At 37.5% G+C, this 13,333-nt stretch overlaps 1 protein-coding gene across 1 annotated transcript in view; it reads left to right on the top strand.

Moving 5' to 3' along the window:
* Positions 1 to 12,856, top strand: part of LOC149947843 (alpha-crystallin A chain) — a 30,926-nt gene extending 18,070 nt beyond the window's left edge. The window contains exon 3 of the mRNA XM_090171796.1: positions 11,666 to 12,856. Coding sequence (XP_090027922.1) covers positions 11,666 to 11,866 — 201 coding nt within the window. The 3' untranslated portion in view covers positions 11,867 to 12,856. The remainder of the gene's footprint in view (positions 1 to 11,665) is intronic.
* The last annotated feature ends 477 nt before the right edge of the window (positions 12,857 to 13,333 follow it).

The following is a 13,333-nucleotide window of genomic DNA, read 5'->3' as shown; positions in this document are numbered from 1 at the left end:
CTGACGTTTCAATTTGAACCCCTTCGCCACGGAAATGCTTCGAGGCAGTCGAGTCTGATTTATTCCGGTGCTAGTCCATTTTCGACATAGGCTTTACCATAAGTCTACACTTATTTTCCGGAAGTGTGTCCATTAGGCGATATAATATCTGATAACTACGTGCCAGGGGCGTAGGAACTGGGGGGGGGGGGGGGCAACGAATGGTATTGCCCCCTCCAACTATTTGGTCAGTTGAAATCTTCAAAAGGCTCAAATTATCATTTTAAAAGCGTATAAAGCTTATAGAACCTCACCTGTGTTTAAATTTCAGTCTTTTCCCGCCAATTTACAGAGCAGTAAAAAGTACACGTGCATTCGGAGAAGCTACACCCCATTAAAAATTCAAAACCATTCTCCAGACCCCTTTCGTTTCTCTACGCCCCCTCCAACTTCTAGAACGTTCCTACGCCCCTGGGCCTACGTTTGTAATGTAGAATGTAAAATTCACGACTTAAAGGAATTAAGTAGTTCCATTTTTAACCTAGGGGTGATTGACGCTGAGTTAGTGCCATTGGCGGACACGTAAATTTTCGTCCCATTTGCGGACATACAGGGTCTTTTTTTTTGCTCGGAAAAGTGTTTGGTTTCAAAAACTATTTATAGTACCGATTTCAAATTTGGAAGGTCAATTCTCTATACCGGGGGACATCAGTTTGAGAAATTTGAGCGTTTTCGGTAATGTTTTTCACCAATTTTGAAAAATTATTTTTCGACCACTAGGTGCGAGATAAAAAATTTCTATTATAAAGTTGTAGGCCGTCATCGAAAACCCTTAAAAATTGTTCACTCGACGAAAAACAATTTATTTATCAGTGAAAATTCGAGCTTGAAAAATTTACAAGTTGGTGAAGCCAAATTACGATTGTTTGAAACGATAATTGAAACCGAATTACCTAATCCAGTTGAAACTTTGGTTAAAAAAACGACCGGATTTAAAAAACACGAGGCTATAGGTCAATCCTAAACATGCATTGGGTATTTAAAGGAAAACTTTGGGAGATTTTTATCAGTGTTTGATAATATTTCGAACAATGCCTCGTTATTCAGTAGCTGAGCGTACCGAGATAGTTGCCATTTACTATGGAGCGCAAAACCTTAGAAGAGTGACTGAAATCTTCGCAGAAAGACATCCAAATGGAGCACCATCTGTAAATACAGTAAGACGAGCAATTCACGATTTCAATCAATTTGGTAACTTGCAACCTAGGTTTCGCGGATTGGGTCAACCGGATTTAGACTTCGAGAACAATGTACTCGCGTACTTTGTGGCATATCCTCGTCAAAGTTGCGCTAACGCCGCTGCTGATTTGGGTTGTTCTGCAAATCGTGTGTGGAAAATTCTTCGTAAGAATCGCTATCACCCATACAGAGCTACGCTCCACCAAGGACTAATTGACGGAGACCATCAAAGACGTTATGAATTTAGCAACTGGTTACTAAATGCTGTCCAAGAAGATAGACAATTTTTGCGCCATGTTTTGTTCTCCGACGAAGCGTCATTTTCTAGAGATGGGCCCTTTAATCATCAAAACAGCCATCTTTGGTCTGACATCAACCCACATTGGGGTTTTGAATATCATCACCAGGTTCAATTTGAACGGGTCAATGTTTGGATTGGACTTGTTGGAAACCGTTTGATTGGTCCCTTTTTCCTGCCGACGAACCTCAACGGCCAAAGGTATTTACATTTTCTACAGAACGAACTGAGTGACGCAATCGACGACCTTCCATTGGCTGAAAGACGTCAGTTGTGGTTTCAGCAAGATGGCGCCCCTCCGCATTTTTCCCGGCAAGTAACTGAGCACCTCAACAACGAGTTTCCTGAAAGGTGGATAGGGAGAAATGGTCCAGTGCATTGGCTAGCAAGGTCACCTGACCTAACACCGCTGGATTATTTTCTCTGGTGATTCGTTAAAGCAAAGGTATACGCCACGCCCATTGAAACTAGGGAGGAACTCATTAGACGAATAATCAGTGCTTGCCGAGACGTCACACCAGAAATGGTAGAGAAAGCGTTTGAGAACTTAATTGTCCGCGCACAAACCTGTGTTGCAGCCAATGGTGATATTATTGAAAATGTTTTGTAAAAATTTATGTGAATAAAATATCTGCATTTAAAAACCAAACGTGTACATTTTTTCAAGTGTGAAAACTCTACTACGTTTGTATTAGACTTGTTCCCTTTTCAATTATCGTTTCAAACAATCGTAATTTGGCTTCACCAACTTGTAAATTTTTCAAGCTCGAATTTTCACTGATAAATAAGTTGTTTTTCGTCGAGTGAACAATTTTTAAGGGTTTTCGATGACGGCCTACAACTTTATAATAGAAATTTTTTATCTCGCACCTAGTGGTCGAAAAATAATTTTTCAAAATTGGTGAAAAACATTACCGAAAACGCTCAAATTTCTCAAACTGATGTCCCCCGGTATAGAGAATTGACCTTCCAAATTTGAAATCGGTACTATAAATAGTTTTTGAAAAAAAACACTTTTCCGAGCAAAAAAAAAAGACCCTGTATATTTTTAAATAAAATATACGAATTGTAAAAAACAAATGAGTGGTGTCATCTGCGGACATGGTCTAACCTAACCCAGGGTGACCAGGGAAATTAAACGAAAAATTTATAGGAAAATAGGAAATTCGAACGCGAATTATAAGAAAATATAGGATACAAAATGCGTAAAATAAAGGAAAATTTAGGAAGTGTTTCCTATATTTTCCATAGGCAAAATAGAGAAAAATGTAACAATAGGCCAAATAAAGTAAAATATGGGATACTACATGGAAAAACAAAAGTTATTATTCTTTTGTATTATGACAACTATTGTTTGGTGGAAATTGAAAATAAAATTGAAAATCAAAATAAGTACAACCAGTAAAATGAATGAAAACTGGTGAAATTATAGGAAAATATAAGAAATAAGGTAAAATTAAAGGGATTTATAGGAAGGCATTACGTTGAAAAACTACAGTAAATAAATACACCGTTTGTCCGCAAACGGCACTGCTTTCCCGAAAATATAATTTTTTTACTTAACCAATAACACGCGGTCCGCAAAATGGGAGGACACCATTGGCGCTATTTACGTTAAACATCATTCGTAACGATTTTTCTATTTAGTTTCTACTCCCTTTTTAAACAAATTAGACGAAGGTCTAATGACTGAAGGCTGATTTTCATCTTAATCTTTGTTTCCATAATGTTGTAATGTATTTTTCTTGGCGAGAGTAGAAAAATTGGAACGTGCCAAAGTTGAGAAATGCGCTAGTGTAAACTAAGGCTTATGCTTGGTTTCCACTAGCATCATAATAATACATTTTTCATTACGCGTGTAAAAACCTTAATACGTCCGAAAGTTAAAGGGCAACGCGAGTGGCCATGCAGAGGGTAAGTTATCTTACAGATAAAAAGAACGACTGCGCATGCGTTATCTGCCATAGCCTTTCCCTGTGTAAAAAAAGCAGAGGAAGTAGTTTACATCTGCCCCAATACTAGTTTTGGGTGACCTAGGGTAAACGACGATTGTATTAATAGTTGTAGACTAAACTAAGGCTTGTTTCATTATAAAACAGGGTATTTAAATACGGAGCAGCTACAAAAGAGCGAGAAATGGCTTGTTACAATAGAAAACAGAGTAATTAAATACGGAATAACTACAAAAGAAACAAATTTTTTATTTCAATGAAAAACAGGGAATGTGCATTCGGAGAAGCTACAAAGAGCCAAAGATGGCTGGTTTCAATGGAAAACAAGGTAATTAATTACGAATCAACTACAAAAGAACCAGAAATTGCTAACCTAACTGAACCTTGATCTAACCTAACCTAACCTAATGGTAGAATAAAAAAATACTAGAGAAAAAACAAAAATGACAAATAGAAAACATTTTATAAGATAATAAGAAACTAAAATCTTAGTTTAGTCTACAACTATTAATACAATCGTCGCGTACCCTACTTCACCCAAAACTAGTATTGGGGCAGATGTAAATTACAGTCAAAGCAGAACCATATTTGCCGAATTTATTTTGTATAAATGCGCTAAAAAATAGAAAAATTCGCGAATGAGAGCGAAATTGCACCACGTGGCTACACCAAGGAGAATAAGATTTCCGTTCGGTATAAAATCCTCCTTGGAAAACCAACTTACGACTGGTAGAAGAAAACGTAGTTCCAAATCAAGCGCCCCCCTACATGGCCACTTGTGTTGCCTTTTAAGTGACGCGCCGTAACCAAGGACAGTAGATACAGGGACGAGAAAATGTATTGGCGGCCTCTGTTGGATATATCACCTAAAACGACCTAAACGCAAGGAGAGTTAGTTGTATATAAACAAAAACAAATGGTGGTCACCTAATTTTAGCGGTTCTTGACGAGGCTTAAGTGTTCAAAACAAATGGGCATTTTTTTATTTACGCTCGTAGTTTTATTTTTAATTTAACATCAAAATGGTAAAAAATAACCAGGGTTGGCAAGTTTTAAACAAAATGTTTAAAACAAGTATTTAAAACACGTTTAAAACAAATATTTTAAGCAAACACCAATTTGTTTTAAACGTTTTAAACAATCTGTTTTAAACATGTTTTTTATACGGTAAATTTTCATTGTTTTTTTTTGTAAGATTTTGGTTATTCAATATGAGGGAAAAGGTAGAAAAAACCATTCCAAGGCTCTAAGAAAGGTAAATTGTATTGATAACGGGTAGTTGGATTTTAAGATTCTCTGAAAAGAACGACTGAAAGGGCTCGATATGATTTGTAAATTTAATACCAGTGCAAAAATCCTACGAACGCATTGAATTTTGTCTTTTTGTTTAAATAGAATGTATATAGCTGCCAATATACATCTATTTGGGACCCTACCTATGCGCGAGATAAAAGTAGGGTTGCTGTTTAGTCGGTCTGGACAGATCGGGTTAAAACCGACTAGGCGGCACTCCTAGATAAAAATTAAGGGATTTCGGTCGATTTTTTTGAAATTTTATGATGTGATGGAAGTCTTAAGATTATAGAGGTATCTAATTAATTTCTTATTTTTTATAACATTGTTTATTTGTGATGATTTATGTTTGCAGACGTGCACATTTCAATAAACCAAAACTAAAAACAATGTGTGGATAACTAGCTATTTTCCCTTTTCTTAGTACTATGCGACCGAAAATTCCAGGATGATAGCTATATTAAAAACCCTACTACAGGTTAGGTAGTATTTGCATGGGGCATCGAAAACCCTAAGGCCGTCAATGGTTGGTCAACAACGCTTAGCGAAATTCTTGGCTCGTTTAAATAAGCGTGTACTCTTTGGTTCTTCTCCCTGTGAGTTTATTTATAATTATTAATTACCCTAAGTGTGCCAATAGGAGCCTTTCCCACAGAAAATCTTCAATTAGAGCTTGTTCTAAACAGACCAAAGAAACGTAGGACTCGCGAATTCCGTTCAAGTACCCTATATGGTATTTTTAACGCTCGCGCCGCAGACGCCGCTTCGCAAACACATTACGTAAATTTCGTCACTGGAAAAAATGACGTCATTTACGTCACTTTCGTTAAACAAGGTATCATTGAAAAATGCATCTTATTGACACACTTAGGGTAATTATGCCACTTATGATAATACGTTTAATGATACGTAATATTTCTTTACATGAGTTTACTCGTGAGTCTGATTCATAAGTATAATGAATAGTTTAAAACGTGTTTTAAACATAGATTTTTAATGTTTATTATGTGTTTTTTATTGTTTGATTTAAAAACAGTTAAAAACAATGAATCTTGTTTAAAACAATGAAAAACATTGTTTTTGTTCTTTTTGAAAAAAACAAGGATTTTGCCAACCCTGAAAATAACTACAATAATACTGTCCATGGCGAACCACGTCTTAACAATGGCCGCGGTTTGTTTACATCTAACTCCCCGTTAATGTGAAGACGTTTAAAATCGAATTTTTTTTCCCTGCTTTCTCGTCCCTGTATCTACTGTCCTTGCCGTAACGCTCGCTAGTGGAAACGAAGTGTAATTGGAATTTTTTGTGTCGACGCTCACCGTCGTGGAGTTTTAACCCAAGTGGAAACCAGCCTTTAGTCCGAACTCCACCAAAAAATTTGCGTTTATTCTAGAAAAAGCTTCCAGTAAAAAATTTACAGTAACACACTTTCGTGAAGGAGTAATTATAATCTTATGGTTTAACGCGACATTAATCTCCAGTGTTTCTGTTTAGAACAATGCTCCGAACGTAGGCGTTGCGATCGAGCAAAAAGACCTCCCCCACAATCCACTTTCGCGTTAGTCGGAGCTAATGGCCCCTGGGGCCTGCCAAATTCGCGATAGAAGCGCTTGAAATCGAGTGTTCCCCAGAACGCCCGTTTCCCGCTAGGAGTTCCCTCTTGACCCCTGACCCCGAGGCTGCGCCACGCAAAAGCGGTTACTTACCGATAAAATGTAGCGACGGAACTATTGACAGAGGGATTTGGGAAGATCTCGTTGAGATTTGGGCGATTTACGCACCGAGATTAATCCAAGTGCACTCCATCGAGGTCCCACAGCTACGACTAGAATTCATTAATGGAACCCGCCCATATGTGCGCGTTGTATTACCTCAAAAATAAAATCGTTCAAATCGACCTTTTTTCAAAAGTTAAAGGACCACGGATTCATTTAAAAATTTCGGTGCGAATTTTAGGTAGCCCCTCCCCTTCTACAGGGTGTTTCAAAAGTTTTTGCCAAAATTTTAAGGATTTGTAGGAGGTGAGAAGTATGCCTGTTTTTTTTTTCATTTTCCTACGATGAGTTAAAAGAGCGCCAGAGAGCTTAAAAGTGTGGCCTACTAGCCCCCGGAAGGGCTCCATTAAGTTGGCCCGCGGCTTAGGCTGCAACAAGCGCAAAACCAAGTAGCAGGGAAATGCGAACGTTAAGGTTTGGGTTCGTGTGATAGGTGAAAAAGGACAAATCGAAGTAACGAGCGTAAAAAAGTAAACATAAACAGTATTTAAAGTCCCTGCTGCATGAATATTTATTTTCCCTTTAAAATACAAATCCCTTTTATAACAGGAAGGAAACCATTGGCTGGATTCGCGGGGGGGGGGGGGGGGTGACGTGGACCCGACGCCAAAAAAAAATTATTTATTTTGAAGGTTTTTTCCGTTTCAATTCAATTTTTGAAAGTTCTTCTGCTATAACAAATCCAAAGACTTAGAGCTCCTTTAAACGTTTATTTTGGCTGTTTCAAATTAGACCTTCAACGTTAACCAAAATAAAGCTATTATTACCTTTTAACTGATTAATTTTAATACATTATGGTTTTAGGTCTATTCCAGTTTATTGAAAATAATTATCTATAATTCATTGAATTTTACATACAAATATAAGAGATCAATGATTAAGATACTTTCGTGAATATGTTTTGAAGGGCAGCCATGTTTAATAAAATAAAAACCTAAAAATCGTAAATGCGCATGCGTGCAGTGTTTCCACTCGGGCGACTTAATTTCCCCTCTTTTAGGTAACTTAAAATTTGATTTTCCCCGTTTTTAAAAGCCGTTTTCCCCGCTATTTCCCCCCTTTTCAAAAGACGTTTTGTCTGCAGTTTCACTCGCGAATCACGCGGGAAACTAAATTTAAACGCATTAATTACCCCTTTAATTAATTGATAAATAATATAATTAAATTTTATAATTTTTCTAAAACTCTTAAATTTATTTTTTTCAAGACTAGACAACTTATTTTTTTAAACATTACAGAGTTAACACTTGTGTTTAATATCACATTATCATATCACTTATAAAGTTATAATAGCACTTTAATTAATCGATTGTCACCTTTTTTCCCTCTCTAAAAAAATTGGAGCTCTAGCTCTCCGATTTCCCCCAAAAAAGGGATTATTTCCCTCCAAGTGGAAACACTGCATGAATGTACTACGATTTAAAGCAAACCAATCACGGTGTCCCTTCGCTCTAATAGCGTTTTCCATTTGATTGCTCGGATCTGCTCCGATCAAGTTTGGCGTGTTCCATTTGATTGCTCGGATCTGCTCCGATCAAGTTTGGCGTGTTCCATTTACCGCTCCGAATCTGTCTCTGACGTCATAGATCTCGCCCCAATCGACGAGAGTAAAACCGCAAATGGAACATAACAATAACATATTCCCGCGCTTTGTTGTTTTTCATCTGCTAGTAATATTAATTTTCGCGTCTTGGTCTGCCATTTTGCCAACAAAACTAAAATTAACACGCAAAAATTTGCTCCGATCTCGATCTCGATCCGTTGATCTGTCAAAATCGACAGATCAGTTTTGGGCGATCCCGAGAGCGGGAAATGGAACACGCGAAACTTGATCGGAGCAGATCCGAGCACGCAAATGGAACATAAAATGTTAATCAGATCGATCTAGAGCGCTCGAGAGCAGTCAAATGGAAAACGCTAAAAGATTCCCTCTAGACCCAGTTTTCGACGGTTACAATATTTGAATGTTTTTTTTAATTCGTCTATTGCAATTTTTCTTACATTGGAATGTACCTTTCTCTTAAACAGTGACATTTAGGTGCCACTGGCACAAATCCTAATATTAATAAAATAAGAGCCTTCGCTTTTCTAGGGGACTTAATTCGAAAGGAGACTCGCAATTTTAGGCGGAATCATAACTTGTCCGAGTTACCTTGCCTCTGACAAGCCTTATATTTGAAATTAAAATAGGAATATGAATGTCATGTTCGCCCCCCGAGCGTCCTCGCAGCGAAAATGTTCATTGGCTCGTTGCCCTGTCATGTCGCGCTTCACTCAAATGAGAGGAAACCTTTATAATTTGTTTACGGCTTTTAGCCTCTAGTCGAGCCGGGTGATTCGCCAAGTATCCTTCTCTATTTGCTCGAAACCCCGCGCGGCACCCGGCTTTGACTGGCTCACGTGACGTCAAGCGTGCCTCTGGAACCGTACGGAATGTCTATCTATTTATATAAGGCACGACTCTCCTTCAACATCACCAGACTGCCAACGGCGAAGAGCGCTTACAAACTAGAAGGTCAAGTTCCGGAATTTTCTTGACAATAAGTACCTCTGAAAAGACGCGCGGTTAAATCCTTGAAAGGTTGGCCTAAACTTCAACACCCTCACCCACGCTATTGGGGTTTTACAAAACTGTTACGTAGCTAAAGCGACTAATTCCAAAAGCGCGTAGTCTTAAAAATAATCCTCCTTATTCCAGATTTACGCGGCAAGGCTTAGCAAGTTGAAATAAGGGGGAAATTCTCGTGAAAACATCGTCTGCTATAACTTAGTTCCAAAACCAAGTAAATCGACTTAAGCTTATTTTAATTTTTTATCGAAAGATAATATTAAACGTTATTTGTAATACATATATTTAAATTATCGCCGATATAGTTTCAAAATTATTATTTTTTTACTAGTTTTAAAAAGTAATGAGTAATCCTGTTTTTTAATTTTTAAATATTTTTTGCCAATTTTTTTTAAATACCTAGTTTTTAGATTTTAATTAGTCAGTTCGGTAGAGGGAGGGGCGTGTATAAAAGCTTAGTTAAATTGAGTATTAAGGGAGATCCATTGTGGAACTATATAACCGTGGCGGATGAGTACTGATTTTTTTTACGCGATGTAATCTTGAGCGATCATCTTAGCGTAAAACGTTTGAACGTTTCAAAGCTGAGAAACGCGTCGTTGCGCGCGCCAGTGGAAAACAAGCTTAACGGTTTCGTTGACTGGAACGTCGCGGGATCCCAACTCTGATGAGACTGAAACTTAATCGTTTTCGGTTTTTTTTAAAGTCCTTTAAAACTTTATTTTTGTGATAAAACATTATTATAATTTTAATTTAATTATTAATAACGTCTTTCAAAATTTTCTGTAGTTACAATTTTTTTTCTATAAAACAAAACATAGAGGTTAAGCCAGCACCAAAAAACGACTATTTGGAACTTGTTAAAGGTGCTGACTGTACACACAAATGTACACGTTTTCGGGCGGTGGCTTAACCTCGGGAAGAGTTACAATGCCCAACGGGAGATGTCGCCACTGCGTCGAAGAAAGAAGGCACTGCTTTTACGCAATGTATTTGTGACTGACCCTATTTTCAGAGCTCGGATTTTTTTAATTTAGGGCGAACTCTTTGCTTCGCGATTTTTAACATGGCGGTTATTGGAGCTTTCGGACTTATTATATATTTCTGCTAGCGGTTATGTAGTGCGATATAAAATTACAGCGTTTGCAGATTTTATTTCAGACGACGCGAAGATTTTTCCCGGAATATCCCTCGAACAAGGTGGATTCTAAATAGGGCAGACTTAAAATCACAATTGCGAGACGTCACCGGAAATGTCTCCAAAGCCATCAGCGGGAAAAAAATCGGATTTTAAAAAGCCGGTGTTGAATTTCCTCGACGGAAGCCAAATTTATAAGGGCTTGAAAAACGTAATAAGACTGGCAAGCTCCAAAGAGATTCGCCATCTTTTCACCGACTTTTTTTTAACACGCTAATACATCATTTCTGAATTCTGTTACTTGATTATTGCATTAAAATTATAAAATCCGACTGATTTACCTCGTTTAGAATTACACAACGGAAATAGAGATATGATATCAAGAACATATTTAGGCCCATAAGAACGTTAAACCAAGGCAGTGCTTTTACGCTACTGAGGATGACCACGCCCTAGGATATAATTTTAAATCCAATGACCCGGGTTGAAATCCACGGATCAGTGGGTAAATAGTTTCTTGATAAAACGTTTCATATTTACAATAAAATGATTATAATTTCATTTCAATACATGATGTAGTTTATAAAAAGTTAAACTACTAATATTTTAGATTGGTCGACCACATTTGGTATACTATCTCAACTAGGCTAATAACCAAGGCACCACCTTAAGCCCAAGTCATCGAGCGACTTTTAATGCCTTTAAACAGGTGGCCGGGTTACAATGAGTAGGAGGGTGGTGGAAAGCCCTTCGTGCTACGCCAGCCAACAGCTCCCTACACTAACTATTACCGTTAACCTCAACAAGTTTTTAAGGGAAGGGGAAACCGAAGAACTTGAGGGAAAACCCCTTTAACCAGTGGGGAGAGAACTTGCACACTCAACGCGGAAGGATTTGTTCCGAGTTTGCACCCAGTGCCACAAGCTGGGATCGAACCCAAATGCAGATTTTAAAACTGAAAAGCATGGCATTTAGAGGCATTGTTACCGTTCAAGGCTCTTATGTACCTAAATACGTTCTTGATGTCATAAACAAGACAATGTTTGTCCAGAAAGCGATTTTCTCAAAATTTGGGGGATTTGAAGTGCTAAAACTCCCAAAAGGGGGTGTAGCACCTCTAGACCCGTCATACGCAACTACCTAAAAGCACGCCGCATTAGTTAAACTTAATCGACAGATTTCAGGGACTAAAAATGAAACTTCATAATATTCACCAAATTGATCGCAAAGGCGTAGAAGAAAAGGGGTGGTGGGGGAGGGGGGTGGAGCGGGTTTGAGCTAAATAATTTCCCATTGTTTTTCAGCGAGTGTTCGCTTTAAAAATAGCAATTTTGGGGGCGGCAGGAGGCACGGATAATCTTGGAAATAAAAAAATGTCGAGGGAGAACTAATGAAGAGGGGGATTTTGGTTCGTTACAGGTTCATGCCAAACACGAAGAGAAATCGGAAAACCGTTCGGTGTACCGAGAATACAACCGGGAATTCTTGATGCCCAAAGGAACCAATCCGGAGATGATTCGATCTTCTCTTTCCAAAGACGGAGTCCTCACTGTGGAAACACCGTTACCGGCTCTCGAAGGAAACAAGGAGAGAATGATACCCATCGACAAGTCGCACTAATTTTCACCTAACCCCGACGTTATGTGACAAATATTAAAAAACCAATCCTTCAAATGCCATTAGATGTAAAAAAAAACCCCCACAAACGCAGTTCGAGAAAAACGTACGTCTCTCTACCTATTTAGCAAAGAAATTCATTTTATAATACACAATGGGCCTACTTTTTATTGAGCATCCTAGGAGAAAACGCGAGAGCGCCTATTTTTAATTGAGCCGCCATTTTGCCCTTACGCGAAGAAAATGGCGGAATTTTTTTAAAGCCTTTAGACTGGAGAATTTTTATCGAGACGCATTATACGAAATTTAACTATACATTTACACACGCGACGTCCATTTTAATAGGGGCATTTTAAAAAAAATACAAACAAAGAATATTTTAAACTTCGAGCTTAATTTTATAAATATTTTTAAGACTCTGCTAATTGAATTGAGGCCTAAGTAATTTATTGGTGCTACACCGGAGCGCTTTAAGATTCTGCCCACTCTTTTTTTTCTTATAGATTTTTTTCCTCGTTAATTTTTACGTAAGTTTAGGAACTTCGTAAAAGTCACAACGTTTTAACGAATGTTCAACGTATAAAATAAAACAATGTCATTCCTAATTTTTTTCTGAAGAAAAATCGTTATTTTTTGTGTGATAATGATAACAGTATGTGATTTAAAAAAAAAGAATTAACCGTTTCACCGAGTAGTTTCTTACATACTGGTACACTGTGATTGATTAGTCTAAATATAATCTTCATTGTTTTGGAAAATATATTTCAGCCATATTTTACTATAAGTAGCTTCTGTATTTCAAATATTAAATTTGGTACACGTTCAACCCAACCAGAGCCAAAAATATCCCGTAGATAAAAGTAAACGCTAATATATCAAGAAATTCAATTTAAAAATGTGTATCGTACCGCCTACTTACGAAGTAAAATAGTACAATATTTTAGGGCTTTTGTGTGAACTTGTACACTGCATTAAAGTTGTTTTCGGTGAAAATATGCGTTGTTTATTTCATGGTTAAGACATGGTACCACGTAATAGTTCTTTTTATAAAATAACCTTGGCCATCTTGTTGAAATGTTGCCTCCCCGCTTCAGCTGTGGATCCGTTTTCTCTCCCACTAATGAACTCATTCTTAGGCATTGGTTGAACTATTCCAGGGCAACATTTCAACAAGTTGGGCAAGCGTAAAGACATTTTATAAAATCGACTATTCGCAAAAAAAGCAGTCACAGCTTAGTGGTGTAAGAACACGTGCGGTAAACATTACCCCCTGCTGACATGAATGACTCATGATCTGGAAACGCTGCCTGTAGCGCCATCTGGAAAATGCAAAAAAATGGGATTCCCCCCAGTGCTGATTGAAGATACAAAAATGGTAAAATAATTTTTTTAATTGCACTCGCTGAGTAAATCATTTTAGTTTATATTAATAATAACAATAAATAATTAATTGTGATTTATAGACGAATA

Source organism: Leiobunum rupestre, chromosome 4 (assembly GCF_980474605.1).
Source record: "Leiobunum rupestre chromosome 4, qqLeiRupe1.1.hap1, whole genome shotgun sequence".
NCBI classification, from domain to species: domain Eukaryota; kingdom Metazoa; phylum Arthropoda; class Arachnida; order Opiliones; family Sclerosomatidae; genus Leiobunum; species Leiobunum rupestre.
This window is presented reverse-complemented; position numbering and strand designations above follow the sequence as displayed.